Raw genomic sequence first — 22,117 nt, forward strand, 5'->3', positions numbered from 1 at the left:
TACTAGTTAACTAGTAATGCTCTGCATGTTCACTAGTTAACTAGTGGACATTGCAATATCCACTAGTTAACTAGTTTAAAGACTTCTATATATTACTAGTCAACTAGTACGGTACAAAAATGTTTACTAGCTGACTACTGAATGTCAAATTCCCACTTGTTAACTTCTATGTAATTTGGCCAGCCGCTTGAGCATTTATTCTGATATCTTGATATCAGGCCATTTTTGTCAACTAGTTAACTAGTGAGCCATGTTTGTGCACACTAGTTAACTAGTGACAGCATAAATGCCCACTAGTTAACTAGTGAACACATTTGAGCTTCACTAGTTAACTAGTGAGAGCCAGAAATGTCCACTAGTTAACTAGTAAAGGCCAAAATGCATACCAGTCAGCTAGTTGAAGGCTTTTGGGTCTCACTAGTTAACTAGTGACTGCCAAAATGTGCACATGTTTACTAGTGAAGGCTAAACACCTCACTAGTTAACTAGTTGCAGTAGGTCAATGTAACTAGTAAACTAGTGAACCATAAATGGCTTACTAGCTAGCTAGGTGATGGCAGTAGGCTCAGTAGTTAACTAGTTAATGCATCGTTTGTCCAAACTAGTTAACTAGTGAGGTCGTAAACGTATACTAGTAAACTAGTTCAAGACAAAATTCACACTAGTCAACTAGTGGCGCAGAATTCAAATTAGGAGGCGGAGAATCCTGGAAATTGAGGCTTTCTATTGGCTCTCTATGTCTAAATAGAACATGACAACCAACCACAGTGCAGACTTTCACGAAATCCCACCCACAACATTTGCATGTGGCACACAAGTTAACATGCTGGCCAAAGGTACTCTAGCTAGTAAACTAGTGGCTTCAGTGTGACACTTACATGTAAACTAGTGAAGGCAGAACTGCTCACTAGTTAACTAGTGAAGACACAAATGCCCACTAGTTAACTAGTGAGGTCTAAAAAGTGTCACTAGTTTACTAGTGTGCACCAAAACACCCAACTAGTAAACTAGTCATGGCAAATTCCATTCGACTAGTTAACTAGTGAGGTGCAAAAAGTGTCACTAGTTTACTAGTGTGCCCCAAAATGCCCACTAGTTAACTAGTGAAGGCCATTGCAGCCCCACTAGTTAACTAGTGGGCATTTGTGTCTTCACTAGTTAACTAGTGAGCAGTTCTGCCTTCACTAGTTTACATGTAAGTGTCACACTGAAGCCACTAGTTTACTAGCTAGAGTACCTTTGCCAGCATGTTAACTTGTGTGCCACATGCAAATGTTGTGGGTGGGATTTTGAGAAAGTCTGCACTGTGATTGGTTGTCATGTTCTATTTAGACATAGAGAGCCAATAGAACGCCTCAATTTCCAGGATTCTCCGCCTCCTAATTTGAATTCTGCGCCACTAGTTGACTAGTGTGAATTTTGTCTTGAACTAGTTTACTAGTATACATTTATGACCTCACTGGTTAACTAGTTTGGACAAATGATGCATTAACTAGTTAATTAGTGAGCCTACTGCCATCACCTAGCTAGCTAGTAAGCCATTTATGGTTCACTAGTTTACTAGTTACATTGACCTACTGCAACTAGTTAACTAGTGAGGTGTTCTGCCTTCACTAGTAAACATGTGCACATTTTTGGCTGTCACTAGTTAACTAGTAAGACCCAAAAGCCTTCAACTAGCTGACTGGTATGCATTTTGGCCTTTACTAGTTAACTAGTGGACATTTCTGGCTCTCACTAGTTAACTAGTGAAGCTAAAATGTGTTCACTAGTTAACTAGTGAGCCTTTTGGCTCCCACTAGTGAACTAGTGTGCATATTTTGGCCCTCACTAGTTAACTAGTTCACAGAAACATGGCTCACTAGGTAACTAGTTGACAAAAATGGCTTACATGTACATGACAATTATGCCTGATATCAAGATATCAGAATAAATGCTCAATCGGCTTTCCATACACCCCAGTGCAGAAAGATTTGTCAACCTGCCAGCAGAAAACATAATATAATGGCTTTGCAAACGAATTTAGTGGGAAACCGCCCATTTCTCTGAGGCAACTTCCTGTCAAAAAAGGAAAAAAAGTCCTCTTGAGCAATGAATCAGAATCAAGTTTAATCGCCAAGTAGATTTGCACTTACAAGGAATTTGACTTGGTATTGATGGCGCAGACAAAAAATAAGAATACAGTAAAATAAGAAGTAAAAAGGATTTATACACGGAAGCTGTATACACTCAGCAGACTGTGCGCCAGTGTAACGCAGAAGCTTTTAAATCCTGAACGGGGGAGAGAGACAGTGTCCAGTTTCACAGGCGGCTCTTGGCCTTGCTCATAAGGCTGGTGGCAGATGGGAAAAAACTGTTCTTGTGGCGTGAGGTTGTGGTCCTGATGGACCGCAGCCTCCTGCCAATACTGTAATGTAGCACTTGTTTGAGTTACTGTTTTACACTTCTTCAGCGCTGTGAAAAAAGTACATGTGCCCTTTCAAAATGCTTCAGTTTTTGCTCTTTTTTTTTCAGATCATCCGACAAATTTCCAGAAAAGAATAATCTGAGTAAATAAAAAAAAAAAAGTTTACAACTTTTTCAAATAGTTATGGTGGGGTGTCTGTCCCAGACACCTGGCCCCATATGTTGAAAGGAGTTGGGCTATTCCTCCCCTGCTGAATCCTGAAGTGAAGACTCAGGGAATATACCTGAGGAAAGGGACGTGTTTATTATCCAAGTAAAATCAGGAGTTATGACATGTAAAACTTTCTTAAAGAAAGCTGTAGGTATAGCATGACGATGGCATGAGGAACTTAGGGGATGTACGATTTCTTCTAAGCTTATGTAGCTTATCTGGCAGAGTTGGGACAGTTTGTTAGAATCAGTTCTAGTTGGGGCCAAATTTGGTACTGTGGGAGAGCTTTAAGAAAAAAAGAAGAGAAGTTTCAACCAAAAAAATCCACAAACAAAACAGACGAGACAAAATAGATGCTCTCTTCTTAGCCAGAAGGGGTATATTTATTCATACATCTTCACACATGTACAATCAAACACATTTTCATCCAACATTCCAACTGTATGAACATTCATTTTTATAATTTGCTATTATATGGATGTGTATGTGCAATATTTTGGTCAGATGTCCTGACCAATAATGATCTTCGTGTTATTGCAGGGAAAAATGCTTATACAATTATTATACTGAATAGCAAAACCATTAATCGTTTTCCTCGTCACCAAGTCAATAGTTTTCTATTGTTGTTTCTAAACTTGACAGGAGGAGTTTGAAAACTTTTTATTCTACCATAGAACAGAACTTGATATGGATGTACAGACTGCCCCTCTAATCTTTTGGAGTTTCTCAGTAAAGAGGTTAGCAAATTCATTGCTGTTGGAATGGAGTTAAGACACCACAGACACTGTAGGGTTTGTTAACCTGTCAACTGTGGCAAACAAGATGTGAGGATTATTTATGTTATTGCTGGGAATAATAGGAATAAGAATTCCTTTATTTTCTCTCAATGAGTTAAATTGGATGTGACAGTGGCAAACACACACAATTTTTAGTGATGAGAAAAAAGCAAACTGGTCTAATATAAAGTTAGTTGTAAAATAACAGGAAGACTAGAAGGTAAGGGTAAATACAATCAGAATCAGAATCAGACATACTTTAATAATCACAGGGGGAAATTACTTTTGTTACATGCTCCAGAATACACACATTGTTATATATATATATATATATATATATATATATATATATATATATATATATATATATATATATATATATATATATATATATATATATTTACAAGAGTAAATATTGACTAAAGAAAAAAAATATTGACAGTAGAAAAATAAACTCTAGCCTATACACCTAACACACCATAATAGAATGTGCAATATTTCCTTAACGAAAAATCCAATAAAGATTCCCTTGCATTTTTCAGTTGTAAGTTATATATATATATATATATATATATATATATATATATATATATATATATATATATAGTTTATATATAAGTTTCTCTTTATAGATGTCATAGTGAACTTGGAGTCTAGTCTTTCACAACCTGTGTTCAGCTTTTCCACATTGCTTTATAGAGCACTTCTCCATGAAGAATCAACCTTCATTTTAATTGGACCAATGTTGATCACAGGAGGCGATTACAGTATTGTAAGAGTTTGATAAGGACTTAGAGGCCTGTAGACTTTCAAATACATAGCTTGTCGTGGTCTCTTTACCTGGAGAGCAAACACTCAACAGTAAAATTTGCCCACAAATACCTTTTTACACTTTGGTGAATAACAAAACAATGTTGCCACTCCTCCACCTTTCCTTTGCTTTTCGCTCAAAGAAAATTGTAGTTTGGAGGAGTCGACTCTATCAGAATAAGTGCTTCATTAAATTCATGTAACCATGTGTCTGTTAAAAACATAACATCAAAATTATTTACAGTAATGAATGAATTGATTAAAAAGGATTTTCTTGAAATAGATCTAGTGTTTAATAAAGCTAGTTTATGTGACTTTTTGGTTTATATTGTCTATGTGGCTGGTTCCATCTGACTTTTAAGTATGATTGTTTATTACTGTTTTTTTATCCTTTTAACTTTGTTCTTTCTGCCATGGATATTTTACAACTATCTACCATCAAGGGCCTTAGCTTGTGACATTTGAGGTGAGTCCTCTTGTAGTAGTGGTGAACTTTGGATGAAAGCATAATGTGTTTGCCTATTTAGCAATTTCTTATGGTTATAAGATGAACAGGCAGTTAAATGGAAAAGTGAAAAACTGCTGTTTTAACCCACATTTCATTAATCAATTTTTGTTAGATGTTTGGATTTTGAGCATCTTAGTTTTCACCCTGCACTCCATCTACATCTAGGCATTTATAAGGAACTATCAGTAGTGCACCTCAGTTTAACAAGATGTTTCAGCCATTACTGCAAGAAATTATCACTGAATTACTGAAGAAGAGCAATTCAAAGCTGATCAGGCCCTTCTGTGCATGCCATATTTAACTGTAGTGGTATTTTGTTAACTTTTTTAAAAATGTATAACCATTCATGTTTCACAGCTCTCTTTTGGCTTCTTTTAATGAGACTTTGTATATGCTACAGTTGGACTTTTACAAGTTCTGCTCAACCAGAAAGAAAAAATAAGTCATACATTGGCCATTTTCAAACGTGTTTATTCAAAAAAGGCACAATTTTTCTTCATTCCCAACAGTTTGGCAGAAAAAATTACTATTCAGTCAGTTCTGTTGCAATTACAACAAGGTTAATCTGAATGCAAACAAGCAGGCATCTCAGCTGGACCATCCGTAGACTGCAGATATGGAGCATCTATATTAACAGCCAAATGGATTCTTGGAGCAAATGAAACGATATCCTGAGGTACACTGTGTATTACCCCAACCACCTGTAACATAAATTATTGAACTGATTACTTCAATACATAATTCAGCAGATCAAATAAATTAATTGTATTTGTGTAGCAAGTTATATCAGAAGAGACCAATTAAGTTTTAAGTTATATTCGATCATTGTACATGAAAAAAATCAGCTCTACTTCATAAGGCAGGTTCACTCCATCTAGGTTTTATTTGAGAGATCTATCTTAAATAAACTAACTGAAGATCTTAAGTCATACTAGGCAGCTGGTTACTGTGTCTGAGTCTGGGTCTAATTGAATAAAGAGGCAGGGAAATCTCTGGAAAAGGAATACTTATGTGCGTTAAATGCTGGAGGCAACTTATGCTGGAAATAATAGAATGTTTCATTCTAGATCTCTGACAGAAAGTTCAACAGTTTAAAGTCAGACTACAAGAATACAGCCAATGTAGGATACTGTTCAAACATTGATGTCCTTATCTTTGAGTTTTACAGAATTGATTATTTAAGAGGTGGTACATTCGTTGACTATATTGCTTATCTGGAACACTAAACTGAATATTAGTTTTCTAGCAACAGCAACCAGTATGACAGGCTTTACTTTATTAAAACAAAAGATCTTAAACTGAACTTTAAGTTATCTTAACAAACAACTAACCCTGCTAAATATTACCAGGCCCTGGTGTAACATTAAAAGTATGTGTGGGGTTTTATGTTAAAATATAAGTATATCAAAGTTCTGCTGTCCAGCATGAAAATCAGACAAAACAATTATTATATTCTTCAAGATAAAATTTCCACTCTAATTATTGAAATCTGATTTGCAAAAAAAAAAAAATGCTTACCGGCAGAGCGTAAGTAGAGGCAGGGGTAGCTACTGGAGGATGATTGACTCTGCCAGTTGGTGTAGTAGAATCCCTCACGATTGATCCACAGCCACTGGTTCTGAAGACAAACAACAGCTACGAGTGACTACTTTCTTTATCACGCAATCTTGCATAGGTAGAACTAAGTTTAGACCAGATTGGGGGTTTAATTTGGCATTGACAGTATGTAATTCTGGATACCTGCAGCCTGAAACCTCCCAGCCATGCAATGCTCTGACCAGCTGTTTGTGTCAACTGTTGGAGGTAATTGTACTGTCTTGGATTGGAGACTGAAGCCAGATGCCCACCAAGATTGTTGCAGTGCTCCTAATGGACACATAAAAAAACCAAAGACATAAAGCTGTTGTAAACTGCATAAACTGTTAATCCCAACTAACAACGGCACAGTGAGGATTGGTATTACCTCAGCATTGAACCAGTTCATGGGAGTGTTGATGAACTTAAAGCATTGGTTTTCAAACGAGAACCAACCATCTGGACAAAAGTTAAAACGAGCAGCAGGACCTGGAGAGAAAGCACAAAGATTAGGCTTGCACTAACACATGAGTGCATTCACACATTGATTAAGTTAATAAACATGTCAGAGCAACATGCTCAGCCATTTAAAATAACAGAAAAAAATGTACATTTATGCTAGTTACTGATGTTTGTCTGCATATTAAACTAAACCTACCCCTCCTAGAGTAAGACCATCAGCACTAACTACAGAAAACTATTCATGATGATACAAAACAATATTTTGTGCAACAGTAATGTAGAGTAACCCTGAATATATTTGTTTCCACTGCCTGAAAATTATTTAACCCACATTTTAACACATTCTATGACAATTTCTACAATCCCCCAACTCAGGTGCACATTTCTTCAAGTTCTAAAGCACCCTGGTTTGATAGGCTAATACCTGTACAATATTTCTTCTTGTTTTAAATTTGTTCTTTGCAGCTAGTACACCTAGATTTCCTCACTATGGGGGAATAAAATAGAATTACTATCCTTTATTTCACCAGAAAAAAAACTCATTGAGATTAAAACCTATTTTCCAAGTGACCTGGCCAAAACAGGAGTGTAATCATACGACACAACCAATGAACTAGACTAAATGCAAAGACACATAAACAACAGTTTAACATTTCACGCAAAAAGGAAATAAATGAATAACATACCCTGAAGTCATCACACAGCATTAACACATGGGCAGTTACAAGAGCCAAACAAACTAGTGTCCCTTTCTTTTAAAAATGACTTCAATTCCCGCAAACATTTCTGAAACTTAGTTTTCCAGGAGCTACCTGGATTAAATGAAATATCTTTCGATTATATTCTGTTTATTTAAATGGCTGCTCTAGAGGAATACAACTGGTGAAAACTGAAACATTACAGATTCTTTTTTTTAATAAAAATTTTTATAAAAAAACCAGAACAGATTCCACAGACCCAGTTCAGGAGCCATTTCCTCGGTTTGGACATCCACTGCTGTTTCTACAGAGATATAAAAAACAAATGTTGGAGTCAGACAGACTTAGATATTACCGTCTCACTTGCTGTAGGTTCTTGGGTAAATGATACTGACCTTGAGGCTCTTGTTGTTCTTCAGCAGGAGCTTTATAGAAAACCAGCAAAAACAAAATCACATTTAGTTCTTTATCCAATTTAAAAGACTGTTAATAGACCAATAAGCACATTTGTTGTAGTAGTGTTTTCATGCAGACCTGAAAATGCAGCGCACACAAGAATCGAAAGGAGCAAGATGTGCTTCATGGTGATGAATAACTTCTTTTCCTCTAAAAAAAATACAAATTCAAGAGAAAAGTCAAGAATTCAGATTTAAAATATTCAAAAGCTCAGCAGCAGAAGTCTTACCTCTCAGGTGGAGATGTATCAATGTTCAGTTCTCAGCCAGCTATGAACTGAGGATAGCAGACAGACCAACACCTTTATAAAGGCTAGATGTCCACATTATTTTTATGAGAGCAATAAATTAAAGCCGTCTTCAGAAACATTTACGGTAGACAGTAAAAAAATTGGACTTTGTTTCATTTCCTGACAGTAAGAGATATTTCTGGAAACAATCCATCCCTTTATGGCTTGGTTTTATCTAAAAAAAGGAGTAAGTGGGATATTGCATTACCCATTTCATATATGTATGTCCAGATACAGATACAAATTATCTAGAATGAAGTACTTAAGCCAAATCATTTCCTTAATTGTTTCCTGATTGATAAAGTATCTAAATTCTAAATTTCGACACCAACACACTGGTTAAGTGGATAAACCTCAGCCAATTCCCAAAACTATTTTTCTTGAGGAACAATAGGAGGCAATGGGGTGAAAATGCAACTCTGCTCCGTCTGCTTCCTTTGTTGGTAGGCAGTGTATTACCAGACAGTGATGGTGCATGGGTAGTTTTAATGGAGCTAAAAGAGGTGTTATAGTTAGCTGTATGTCCATCATCCACTGACAAAACCTGAGACTATTTTCATCAGTGATCATAGACAGGTGCTACAGGAGGTTTTCCCTGATGTTAGAATCCATCCTAAGCATCATTATGTGAAGCATTTTCTGCTCTAGTTAAGGCAAGACAAGTTTGTTTGTATAGCACATAGTGACAAGACAATTCAGTGCTTCTTTCTGATGTTCTGCCTGAGCAGAACATCAGAAAGAAAAGATTACAGAGGATAGCCCACAGCAGTGGAATATCAGTAGAAGATTAAGATACCAGCCAAGGTGGACAACAACCTTCAACAATAACAAATTGGTTTTTAACTTTGATTTAAAAGAACTTAGGGTTTCAGATTCAACATTTCGAGGCATCTGGCTGCCTCAAAATTTTGAGTTCCTGTAATTTATTCAGGTTTACAGTGTAGATAAACTGAATTGAATTATGAAGAGGCTTTTAAAACAATGCTACATTCACAAACTTCTTAGCTTCTCCGTCTTAATCCAGTCTGAGAACTCTGCAACCAGAAAGTTGTTTAACTACGTGAGAAATTTCTACTACTCTTGCCAACAATAAAACCAACCTTAGCTGGAGAATGTTGAAATGTCTGGCAGGTAGCCCACTGTTTTCCAGGAATAATAAAAAACTGAACTATTTTTTTTTGGCATGTTTCCAGCTGGCTTCTTGACAGTTTCGAGACAAACAAAAAAAATCCCTTTATCGTCTAAATTTTAAACAGTCTGGACCTAGGTTAGTCTACTAATCTGTTTTAAAGCTAAAGTTGGTAATACTGTTCAGAAACACTTTGTAATACTGGGTAAAATGGTCTTTCTATCCTGAAAGTAGTCAATGCATTACATATTCATAAAAAGGAGGTAAAAATAGTTTTTTGTGGGAGCTGCAGGCCTGTAGATACTCTAACCAATCTCCTCAATCCGAAGGGAATGAAATTGACAGTTTTGTTTCTCTTTTCATCCCCCTCTGTCCCTCAAGTTCCGGGGATATTGTCATATCTTTTGGTTGTCCCACATGCCAGTCATTCTAACGCGCTCACATAACGCCAGTGTCCGTGCTCCTTCCTTCGTAATTTGCTGGCTGCAGATTCACTTCTAGTGTTTATGCGTCAGGTTAGCTTAGCAGTTAGCCGTTCAATGTAGCTCCGCTGCTCTCACTGTAGACTTTGAACACGGCTGAGAGTTGCATGAAGTGAAATATGTTCAAAAAAGGGGAAGGCCTCAGTAGAAAGAAATAAGGCCAGAGTGGATTTGGGAGATTTTTAAGACCTAAAACTTGTGGCAAAATCAGCAACCCTTGCTTTAACAGATTAAACCATAACGGTGCAGTCATTTTGCCTGTTTTTATTGAAACAATAATTAATGGCGGGAATACATTTTATTTTGAGGCATGCCAGGTGTCTGAACTGCAGATGTGTTAACAATGAAGTTCCTGAAATTATTTTTTTTAATTGTTGAGATCCAGTCTGGTACTGTTTAGTGATGTCCAAAGCCATGAGTAATTATTTGTGCCAATTTATTGCACATTTGGCAAAATTACATTTCTCGTCATTAAAAGAAACTATAAATGCTTTGTGCAAGGTGTTTACAAAGCCATTCAGATTTATAAATGCTAATGGATTATTAGCTTTTATAAATCCTTCTGTTGCAAAGAGCGACAAGGAGCTAGGATTTCATCCAGTGGGTTGCTGGTTTGATACCCTTCTCCGAACCTCTTCAACAGCGTCCCTGCTGGCAATGGTCAGTGGGCCCTGTGGTGCTGATGTCTGGTAGCCCAGCTTCTGTTAGTGTGCCCCATGCCAGATGTGGCCACAGTGTAGCCCACCAATGTCAGTATGTGCATTAGTCGGTGAATGATTGAATATAGTGTGAAACACTTTAGGGCCTCAGGACTTGATAAAGGGCTATAAAAATACAGACAATTTACCATTTATCTTTCTATCTGCTAAAAGTGTTGATATCTATGTTTTCATCAAGTCGTAAGAATTATCTTTCCAGTAAGCACTAACGATAAAGTACAATAAAGCCACACACTTCCTTAATATTCTTGTAAATCATTCGGCAACTTACAGAAAGTGACTGCCTCCAACAAGAAAGAAACCCTTCATTGAAGGATAAGAAAGACAAATGTTTCTCAAATAAAATCTCAAAGTGCTACAATAGCAGGGGGTTATAAACAGTTTCCAAAGTACAATAAAAACAAGAAGACAATAATACACCATGAAAGCAAAATTGAAATCATAAGTATTAGAAGGCCGTTTGAAATAGGAATGTCCTTACACTCAATTTTTGGATGAGTTGTCAGATTTCTTATCGGATTTGGTGTTAAATACTGATAAGGTTATTATAGTGGGTGATTTTAACATCCATGTGTACACAGAATGTGATAACCTTAGTGTAGCCTTTAAAACTATCCTAGATTCAATTGGTTTTGCTCAAAATGTACATAAACCGACGCACTCTTGGCTCCATACTTTAGACCTTGTGCTGACATATGGCATTGATTGTGAAGAATTAACAGTATTTCCTCACATCCCTGTCTTATCTGATCATTTTTTAATAACATTTGAGTTCAATCTAACTGAGTTCTCCACCCCCAAAAGAGGGTTCCATTATAGTAGATCTTTATCGGATAATGCTGTATCAAAACTTAAAGAGTCTGTCCCCTTTTTAATATCCTCCGTATTGCAGAAATGCCCTGTAGATGGCAGCAATGTTGTTTTCACAAATAGATGTCTTTGTAAACGGTATGACTTTGTCATTGCGTTCTGCCTTAAGCCGGGCGTACACTGTACGAGTTTTTCAGTCGTGGTACTTATATACATCTCAAACTGTGCGACGGAACCGCGGGGTTTAAAAAGTTCACCGCTCACGATCTGTGCGGCGCGACGCTCGGACGAGACCGGACCGGAGGAATCTTTAGAACCTGCGCAGTGTCTGAAATGTTTAAAAGCAGTAGAGCTTTCTGAGCTATCTAAAATTTTAGCTTCATCTAAACCTTCTACCTGTATGTTAGACCCAATCCCAACCAAGTTGTTTAAGGAGGTATTCCCTCTGATCAGTGGTCCTATTTTAGACATGATTACTCTATCCTTGGTAAATGGATATGTACCACAGGTTTTTAAAGTAGCTGTTATTAAACCTTTACTTAAGAAACCATCTCTTGATCAAGATGAGTTAGTGAATTACAGACCTATATCTAATCTTCTTTTCTTATCTAAAATTCTTGAGAAAGTAGTTGCTAATCAACTATGTGAACATTTACAAAGTAATGACCTACTTGAGGAGTTTCAGTCAGGCTTTAGAGCTCATCATAACACTGAAACAGCTCTGGTGAAGGTCACTAATGACATTCTCATGGCCTCAGATAATGGACTTGTGTCTATACTTGTCCTGTTAGATCTCAGTGCTGCATTTGATACAGTTGATCACAATATTCTCCTACAAAGACTTGAGCATACTGTAGGGATTAATGGAAAAGCATTAGGCTGGTTTAAATCTTATCTGTCGGACAGATTCCAGTTTGTTCATGTTAATAATAAATCTTCCTCAAACTCTAGGGTCACTTGTGGAGTACCACAGGGTTCAGTCCTTGGATGAGGCAGATCCTTTAGCTTTCAGGCTCCTCTCCTGTGGAACCAACTACCAGTTTTGGTCCGTGAGGCAGACACCCTATCTATTTTTAAGACTAATCTTAAAACTTTCCTTTTTGACAAAGCTTATAGTTAGAGTGGCTCATGTTACCCTGAGCTATCTCTATAGTTGTGCTGTGATAGGCCTAGGCTACTGGAGGACATTAGGGTCTAATTTTCTCACTCTACTGATTTATACTGTTCTTCAGTCTACTGTTCTCCAGTTTTGCATTGTATTACATTGAAATGACTGTCATCATTTCAGCTTTTAACTTTTTGCTCTCTCTCTTTTTCTTCATAGTAGGTACACCTGGTCTGGCGTTCTGTTAACTGTGACATCATCCAGAGAAGACGGCTCACCCGCTACTACCATCTAATATAGAACAGATTACTAGATCAATGTGTGCTTTTGTGCTTTTTTGTCTCTCTTGTTGTGTCTCTGCTCTGTCTTCTGTAACCCCAGTCGGTCGAGGCAGATGACCGTTCATACTGAGCCCGGTTCTGCCGGAGGTTTACCCTCCCGTTAATGGGGAGTTTTTCTTCCCACTGTCGCTTCATGCTTGCTCAGTATGAGGGATTGCAGCAAAGCCATGTACAATGCAGACGACTCTCCCTGTGGCTCTACGGTTCCCCAGGAGTGAATGCTGCTTGTTGGGACTTTGATGCAATCAACTGGTTTCCTTATATAGGACATGTTTGACCAATCTGTATAATCTGACCCAATCTGTATAATATATATATATATATAAATTGTGATTCACTCACTCATTTGTATTAAAAGTTTTTTTTATCTGATTTCCTTATTTTTGATCATATTCTCTTTAAAATCGCAGACTTTTCGCTATTTTTCATGTAAATCCTTGGTGGTGCTTGATAGCGAAGCCGGTGAGGCCGCAGCGAGCTTGGCCTCCTCGGGATTGCACAACCCCATGTTAACTGCGCTGGCATCCATTCTGTGAATGTATCTTCCTGTCTCTAAATCATAAATTAAATTTTTGAAACAGTTATGAGCTGATTTTCCACAATTTAATGTATCCGTGGCACTAACCCCTCTGGTGATGAAGTGTTTTGAAAAACTGGTCCGGGGTCACATTACAGCACTTCTCCCTCCTGGCTTTGACCCCCACCAGTTTGCCTAGAGAGCCAACAGATCCACCGAGGATGTTGTGATCACAGCCCTCCATGCTGCTCTGACACATCTGGAGCAGAAGAGGAGCTTTGTGCGGATGTTCTTTGTGGACTATAGCTCTGCTTTTAATACCATCCTCCCTCACAGACTGGTGGACAAATTGGAGGACCTGGGTCTCCCTCACTCCACCTGCAAGTGGATTATGAGCTTCTTGACCAACCGACAGCACAGAGTTAGGGTGGGGAAACATTCATCCACTGCCCTCAGCCTTAGCACTGGCTCTCCACAGGGCTGTGTGCTGAGTCCCCTGCTCTATTGTCTATACACACATGACTGCACCTCTGCCCACCACAGCAACACCATCATCAAGTTTGCTGATGACACCACAATGGTGGGGCTCATCTCAGGAGGCGACAAGTCGGCCTACAGGAGTGAGGTGTAGCGGCTGTTGGTGTGGTGCAGGGAGAACAATCTGCTCCTCAACAACTCAAAGACAAAATAACTCATAATAGATTACAGGAGGAAAAAAACGGACATTACACCACTAACCATTGGGGGAAAATGTGTGGATAGGGTAGCTGACTTCCGTTTCCTGGGGGTCCACATTGAGCAGGGCCTCACATGGAACATCAACACCTTGGAGCTGACAAAAAAGCCCCAGAAAAGACTGTACTTCCTGAGGGTTCTCAGGAAGAACAACATCAAGAAGAAACTGCTGGTGTCCTTCCATAGAGAGCATACTGACTTACTGTATCTGCGTATGGTATAACAGCAGCACTGCGGCTCAAAGGAAAGCTCTCCAAAGGGTTGTGAATACAGCCCAAAAAATCATTGGCTGCCCTTTCCCCTCACTGGAGGACTTGCACACCGACCGCTGTCTACAAAGGGCACAACCCATCACAAAGGACACTTCTCATCCCGGACATTCTCCGTTTACACTGTTGCCTTCAGGCAGACGATACAGAGCAATCAGAATAAGAACCAACCGTCTTAGAGACAGTTTTTACCTGACAGCAATAACAATACTAAATGCAACCAAAAATAACCATTAATCATCATGGATGATGTGTGTGAGAATGTGCTATTCTTATTTATTAGTTGTTTTTTTATCAGTTATTTGTTATTTATTTCTTATATTGTGTGTAAATTGTGGGACAGTGATTTTTTTTAACATATGCACTGATTGATGGCACTTTTTCTAAATTTAGTTGTTGTTGTGACAATGACAATAAAGATTCATTCATTCATTCATTCATCCATTTTCTGACCCGCTTAATCCCTTATGGGGTCGCCGGGGGTTGCTGGTGCCTATCTCCAGCGTTCACTGGGCGAGAGGCAGAATACACCCTGGACAGGTCGCCAGTCTGTCAAACACAGAGACAGACAGGACAAACAACCATTCACGCACACACACACCTAAGGACAATTTAGAGAAGCCGATTAACCCTTTATAGGGCACTCAATGAAATACTTTAAAATTAAAAAATTCAAACTTAGAGTGTTATTGGACAACATAATAAGACTTCATTACATTTGTTAAATTTTTCAATTTTTTTTATTTTCATGTCGAAAATCGAGGTCAATGAAGTTACCATTTTTGGTAACTTGCCCTTAAGTGGTAAAAAAATCAAGGCCAATGAAGTGATCAAATTTGGTTTATTGCCTCTAAATGGGAAAACAAATTACAATACGTATACATAGATAAAATACAGGAAAAACACATATAATGTATTTGAACATTTTAACATCACTTTCAGAACATAAAAGTGCTGACAGAAAAACGTGATGATAACAGAATTGCTCAACAAACCCTCTGAGGAATACAAGTGTCTGTGTTTGTCTCTGTAGCTGCCTCTGTCTGTCCATCCAAACATGGGAAATTAGGCCACTTTTCCATGGTACTCAACAAAGCAGTTCCGCTCTCTGTTCCTGCAGAGGTGCACCTTGCAGACCCTGCAGACCACATTTGACCGGATAATATTGCCTTTCCTGCTGCAGTGCTTGCAGGTCTAGCGTTCGCCATGTATAGGGGCATGGAAGAGGGACATATCAAACCGCACAGCCACATGTGGGGTGTGGCTGCGGTGTCCCCGGACAGGCTTAGGGACACCAGCACTGATGGTCAGGCTTTCAACTGAGGAAGATGAGCTTCTTCTGGAGCTAGGCGTGGCTGGCCTCTGGTTGCTGGCATCCCTGAACACCTGGAGTCTGAAATCTTTCAGAGGCTGGGATTTCACACCAAGGGCCTTGCAGTCCCGCTTGTACACCACCCAGGCATTTGTGAGGCTGATATCAATGACGTACGCAAACAGTCGCATGTACCACCTCTTTGACTTCATGGGGGTGCGGTAGAGGTGTACCAGCATGTCACTCTTATCAATGCCCCCCATGTTGGCATTATAACTCCTGATGACAGCTGGACAGTTCACAGGCTCCCTCTTCTTACTCTCACTGCAGTACCTGATGACTGTGGACATCGGCCCCACCCCCATGTCGGTTGACCGTTTTGTTGTCCTTCCACCTGACAGCCAGTATCCCATCATCACTGGTGACGTAGTCACAGGTACCACGAGTGACAGCCTTTTTCTCCATATCCTTGATTGTCCTGAGTGGAGGCTTTCCAATTCTGTTGTCTCTGGCGGTCCCTGTAAACCTACAGTTGTGGTCTCGGAGGTAACGCACTAGCTCCAGGCTGGTGAAAAAGTTATCAGCATAGATGGCTGTGGTGGTGGGAAAGGTCATGGTACTGGCAAGGACAGATACAATCTGGCTGGTTGCACCTAAGCCTTCTTGTTCAGGTTTTAGGGGAACATCATGGGCTTCCAGGGTAGTCTTGCCCTGGTATAGCACAATGTCATGTATGAAGCCATCCTCAGATGCCCTGGCAAACAACTTGAAACCCCACTTGTCTGGCTTGCTTTTAATATATTGCCTCAGGTTGCCAGCTTTCTTCCCTTTGTAGGCAACCATCACTTCATCTACAGACTGTTTTGGGGTCTGTGACTCACGTCTAAAGGCAGTATTTATGAATCTGAACAGTGGTCGGATTTTGAAGAAGCGGTCACTGGTACCACAGATCATGGAGTTGTCATTGAAGTGGATAACCCTTTTAAGCAGCCTGAACCTCTTTGAGGACATTAGTTGGGCAACTTGCGGGACCCTGGTCTCTATGGCCCAGTAGTCATCAACAGACGGGAGCTCCACAATACCCATATAGATGAGGATGGCGACAAAAGTAAGTATTTCATTCTCATTGGTCGTGAAAGTGGTGTTGATGTCCTTCTGAGCAGCATATAAGTTGGTTTGGTACGTGATATGCCTGATGATTTGGTCGTCAAAGTACCTTGTAAAGTACTGAAAAGGGACATCAATGTAGTCAGGGGTGGAGTGCTGGTATTCAGGCAGGGCTGTGTTGTTCAGGTCAACTTTGTGCCAGGTTGTTGGCCTGGCTGCTGACTTACTGGGTTTGCTGGGTTTCTTGGCTTGTGGTGCTGGCTGCTCATTATCATCATCATCATTGTCCTCACTGTAACTGTCGCTGCCACTGTCCTGGATCACCTCCACTGCAGGCTGCAAGCGTTTCCTTTTGGTGGTGGGGCCTATGTTGCTTGGGCCTGGAATGTCCTGGTTGTGGGTGGGTGGGACGAAGTCAGGGTCTGACACATCATCATCTTCATCCTCATCATCCTCATCATCATCACTAATGTCAGGGTGGACTGGCACAACCGCAGTCTCCCTCCTCTTGCCATAAAAGGTTGATGGAAGCTAAAAATTAAACATATGCAATAAAACAACTGTCATAACATCATAAACTGACAAAAATCATTCATAATTACTATTCATAAACTAAAAACACAGTGTTGAAATTTCCCAGAATCACTGTATAGTGTTATAAAAAACTTTTGCAACCTTAAACATAATATGCTAAGTTGTATTGCTTAATTTGTAAAGAAAATGCACTGAGTATGGTTTGTTAGATGCATTGGGCATATGTCCAAAAACGGACATACCAAGAAAAATCTAGTTTTTAGTGAAAAGGGCATATGATCAAATATGGTGCCTGCATTTTTCATGCTGTATTTTCAATCATTTCAATAAGTCCTCAGCAAACAACTTGTATGTCAACACTAAACACAACTATTCAACAATAAAATGTATGAGTTTCATCAACTTACCATGGTTATTTTTGATGTTTCCTTTGAAAATGTCCAGTGAACCGAGCTGCAAAAGTGAATTTTTCTGACTTTGGAGACAAAGAGAAATTTGACTTGACCGCGGTCTCTACTTATTGGTCCAACTGCGCAACAAAGTAACTTATAATGTAGGGTGATCTTTGCTGATTGGCTGGATAAAGATTCCATGATTCTTGAACTCACTGAGACGCGGGATGGGCACGATAACCAACATGTGTGGAAATTACCAAAAACAGTCACTTGCCCGATAAAGGGTTAACCTAACAGTCATGTTTTTGGACTGTGGGAGGAAGCCGGAGTACCCGGAGAGAACCCACGCATGCACAGGGAGAAAATGCAAACTCCATGCAGATATATATATATATATATATATATATATATATATATATATATATATATATATATATATATATATATATATATATATATATATATATATATATATATATATATATATATAGTCATGTTCGGCTTTAAATGTTTGGCCCACATGCAGAAACACTCAGGGGAAACAGGTCAGATCACAAGAGTTTTATTTAACAGAAACGTGGGATCACGAGGAAGATCTGTCGCCGCAGATCGGGGAAGCAGCGGGGAACCAAAGTCTGGAGACAGGGTCAGTCTGAAGGAGAGCAAGATACGGTTAATTGAGGGAGAAGCTAAGGTAACGTTACGGGGAATCGTAAGCTTACCACAGAGCACGGGAACCGAACCGAGGAGGTAGTGGTGTGGACTCAGCCCGGCCTGCGGATGTAGTGACAGGCGTCCGGGAGAACTGTGGGCGGAGGCGGATGGGGTCCGAGTCCAGAGATCCAGAATGAACAGAGGAAGGAACCAGGAGAGTCCGAGGTGACCAGGGTGAATCCGGGGAGGGGAAGCTTGCACCCAACTTGGTACCACCAAGAGAGTTTGAGGAGGAGATCGCCAGAGCAGAATCTGAGCGGTTGTGGATTCGGGAGCCTGGTCTTCACAGCGCAGAGTCACACGAGAGAAGGGTTCCAAAGACACGAGTGCACTGGAGAAAACACAGGAAACAAGGATTAGATCCAAAAACGGGGATCGAAAAACTCACGGGTCTGAAGCTCAGGTGGAGGTTTTTGGCCTTTAGGCATACCGCGACAAGGTAACACTCTGGCATCCTCCCTCTGTTCGAGCACGGTTCTTATAGTGCGGCCCGGTGCTGCTGAAGTGTCTGCAGGTGTGTGCACTCCGCCCACCCGTTAACCACGAACACCTGTGGGGAGAGTGGAGCCAGCAGCAAGCTGCACGGCCCTGCTGACTGAGTCCTGACATATATATATATATATATATATATATATATATATATATATATATATATATATATATATATATATATATATATATCCATTTTCCGAACCGCTTTATCCCTCATGGGGTCGCGGGGGGTGCTGGTGCCTATCTCCAGCATTCACTGGGCAAGAGGCGGGGTACACCCTGGACAGGTCGCCAGTCTGTCGCAGGGCAACACAGAGACAAACAACCATTCACGCACACACTCACACCTAAGGACAATTTGGAGAAGCCAATTAACCTAAAAGTCATGTTTTTGGTCTGTGGGAGGAAGCTGGAGTACCCGGTTTTGTGTGTATATATATATATATATATATATATATATATATATATATATATATATATATACACACAAAACTGTATGACCAGTTTCCTGTTTTTTAAGAGGGGTATACATAAAGTTACACCAAGTAACTACAGTTTTTTCTCTTCTGAAAAAAAAAACCCAATGTTTACTAAGGATCAATTAAACGTATTTCTTGTCTAATCGACATAAATTACCTTTTTACATTTTACACTCCTGTCAAAGTGTTTCACTCCTGCAGCTCCATGGCTGTTTTTATTACATTTAAAAAAAGGAAAATGGTACAAAGTTGACTTTCTTAAATTTTCTCTAATTGGTAAGATCTTATAAACACATTTATTTCTTTTAATTATGCTGAGTGCTTTCCAAACATTTGTTTAAAATGTATGCTATAAAAATATTTCTTCTTTCATGAACCTGTTCTGTTTTATTGCATCTTTCCAGGCTTTTGTTTCAGTTATGAAGAAGCTATTTTTTTGTCCTAACAAAAATATCAAATAAAACATGTTACAACACTGTCTTCTGTTCTCCATTGAGAATAATGAGCCATCAGAGCAGCGTTTACTATTTACTATACTTTCTGTAAAGAAAAAAGATGTTAACCTTTGGGGTTTAAAATATAACAGAGCCTCATGATGGAGCTTTCCTGGACTCTCATCTTATTCAGGTTATCACTATTAATATTTTACTTGTTATTTTATTTTACTTATAAAGATTGCATTTTTTACTTTGAGAAAAATCATACACCCATACCCATTATACTCTAATTAGTTTACTTTACATTGCATATTGCATATTGCAGATATTATTAACAGAAATAAAACGCTTAACTAATAAATGGTACATTTGGGATTATTTACTATAATTTATACATTTGTAATATTGCATGATTAAACCACCCAGAGCTGAATGTTTTGAATCACAAAAGAAAATGTGGCAGAAAAAAGGCTTACTTTGGAACTTAGCTCACTGTGTAGATGTGTCATATTTCGTTGGGTTATTGAGCAACACTTTTTTTTTTTCAATCTACATGTAGAATTTGACCTGTTACAGAAATGAAAAGCAATTCAGTGATCTAAAGGATCATTTTGTGTCTTTAGCAACTTTTGGAATGAATGCTTTGATTTCCAAGCACCAAACATTTTTCACATTTGGATGAAAAATCCGTTAGAAGCCCCCAGCGAGGGTTCCTACTGTTTTCTATAATAGCCTCAGCAGCTCAGGTTAAAAAGCCCCTCTGCATCTGTTTGTCATGATGACCCTGCTGATGCTGAGAGTAAACTTCCACCTCTTATCTTGCTGGATGAATAAATGTAAGTGTCAACTAATAAATTAGTTGACACTTACGCCCGACATTTCCTCGGTAACCGGACCTGAAACCACATGTGGCTGATGTGAGTGGACACATTCATTTCTGCACTGTATTCAGTGTAACCTCAGGGTCACGTTGAATACGGTGAAGATACTACCCATGCTGCCAACCTGCTGTTATCCAAGCACGCAAATTAGAGAAAATCAGAATAAATTATATCTCACACATGAGACTTTTGAATGTTACAAAGAAGTAAATGTAAGACATACTAGTGTTTAGAGATATTCTTATATGTGAATGCTTTGTTAATGCTTAATGTAATAAGGGTAATTTTGTCAGGGCACACTTGCCATTATGAAAAGCATAATGTTTTTTATATTAACAATTGTTTCTACACATGAAAGACAACATGAGAGAGTAAAAGTCATCATCCATGGTTATTTTAGCCAACTTGGCTGGACATGATACTTTGTATTACTGGCAGCTCGGTCCATCTCTGTTTTCTGCCAGCACAGACTGTTTAACAACAGACTAACAACAGAGCTGGGAAATCAGTATGGACAGCAGGGAAAATAAAGAATGTTGACAGGAGTGATTTCTGCTGTTACCAACATGATACAATTGATTTATCACTGCATAGTTTTTAGGTGGATGATTGCTTTTGTGTGCTCCTTTGAGGGATTCTTGTTGTTTCTTCTCTGTTTCTTGTCTTCAAAATGTTCTATTTCTGATTCTAAGATCTTCTTTATTTTATCTTTATCACAGGGACATCATCTCTCCTCCTGTGAAACAACATTTCTCATCTTTACATCTGCTTTTTAGAATACCTTAGAAGTGCTATTGATAAAGCGTGTAGCTGAAAATATTGAACCAAGCATTCGTCACTAGCTAGGTTTGGAACCTTTATACTTTATCCCTACTTAATCCTGGGGTCTGTTTCTCTCCTGCTGTGAGTGAGCAGAAGGGGGGACCTAATCTTGCCTGCAAGATGAATTCTCGAGCTATTTGTGGGTTCACGAACACCAGAATCCATCTTGTACCGCCTCCACTTAAAAAGTTTGTTTCCGAACCAAAAAGGGTTCAGACCAATCTGGTTGAAGTATTAAGGTGCATTCACAAGATCGTGTGTGGGACCTGTGCATAAGGATATCATTTAAATCTGTCGCTCGGGCCGACACATTCGCATTAAATGTGAACGCACCTTTATGGTTCATGACGGGACATACACTATTGTTACGTCCCCAAAACCGTCTAGGGCACAGGTGTCAAAGTCCAGTCCTCAAAGGCCGGTGTCCTGCAACTTTTTGATTTGTCCCTGGTCCAACACACCTGAGTCAAATAACCAGGTAATTAGCAGGACTCTGAAGAACCTGACTGCATACTGAGGAGCTAATTGTGCCATTTGATTCAGGTGTGTGGGACAGGGGAAACTTCGAAAAGTTTCAGGACACCGGCCCTCGAGGACTGGAGCTTGACACCCCTGGTCTAGGGGCAGTGTCGGCTGGTGCTAAAAA

At 39.2% G+C, this 22,117-nt stretch overlaps 2 protein-coding genes across 2 annotated transcripts in view; both read right to left on the bottom strand.

Moving 5' to 3' along the window:
* Positions 1–5,179: 5,179 nt before the first annotated feature.
* The window catches only part of LOC118567308 (ladderlectin-like), a 45,284-nt gene continuing 28,346 nt past the window's right edge, over positions 5,180–22,117 (bottom strand). The window contains exons 2-8 of the mRNA XM_036152148.1: positions 7,981–8,052; positions 7,842–7,871; positions 7,706–7,750; positions 6,675–6,775; positions 6,452–6,577; positions 6,230–6,329; positions 5,180–5,412 (exon numbers count right to left, since the gene is read on the bottom strand). Of these exons, the coding sequence (XP_036008041.1) occupies positions 5,342–5,412; positions 6,230–6,329; positions 6,452–6,577; positions 6,675–6,775; positions 7,706–7,750; positions 7,842–7,871; positions 7,981–8,029 (522 nt within the window). The 5' untranslated portion in view covers positions 8,030–8,052 and the 3' untranslated portion in view covers positions 5,180–5,341. The remainder of the gene's footprint in view (positions 5,413–6,229; positions 6,330–6,451; positions 6,578–6,674; positions 6,776–7,705; positions 7,751–7,841; positions 7,872–7,980; positions 8,053–22,117) is intronic.
* Positions 15,121–17,875, bottom strand: wu:fc11c11 (piggyBac transposable element-derived protein 3). Its single transcript, XM_036152144.1, has 3 exons — positions 17,659–17,875; positions 16,005–17,248; positions 15,121–15,325 (listed from the first exon to the last, which is right to left on the bottom strand). Exons 1-3 carry the CDS (start codon positions 17,842–17,844, stop codon positions 15,166–15,168), a joined length of 1,590 nt encoding a protein of 529 aa, XP_036008037.1. The 5' UTR covers positions 17,845–17,875; the 3' UTR covers positions 15,121–15,165.

The sequence above is a fragment of the Fundulus heteroclitus genome, chromosome 20, assembly GCF_011125445.2.
Source record: "Fundulus heteroclitus isolate FHET01 chromosome 20, MU-UCD_Fhet_4.1, whole genome shotgun sequence".
Taxonomy (NCBI): Eukaryota; Metazoa; Chordata; class Actinopteri; order Cyprinodontiformes; family Fundulidae; genus Fundulus; species Fundulus heteroclitus.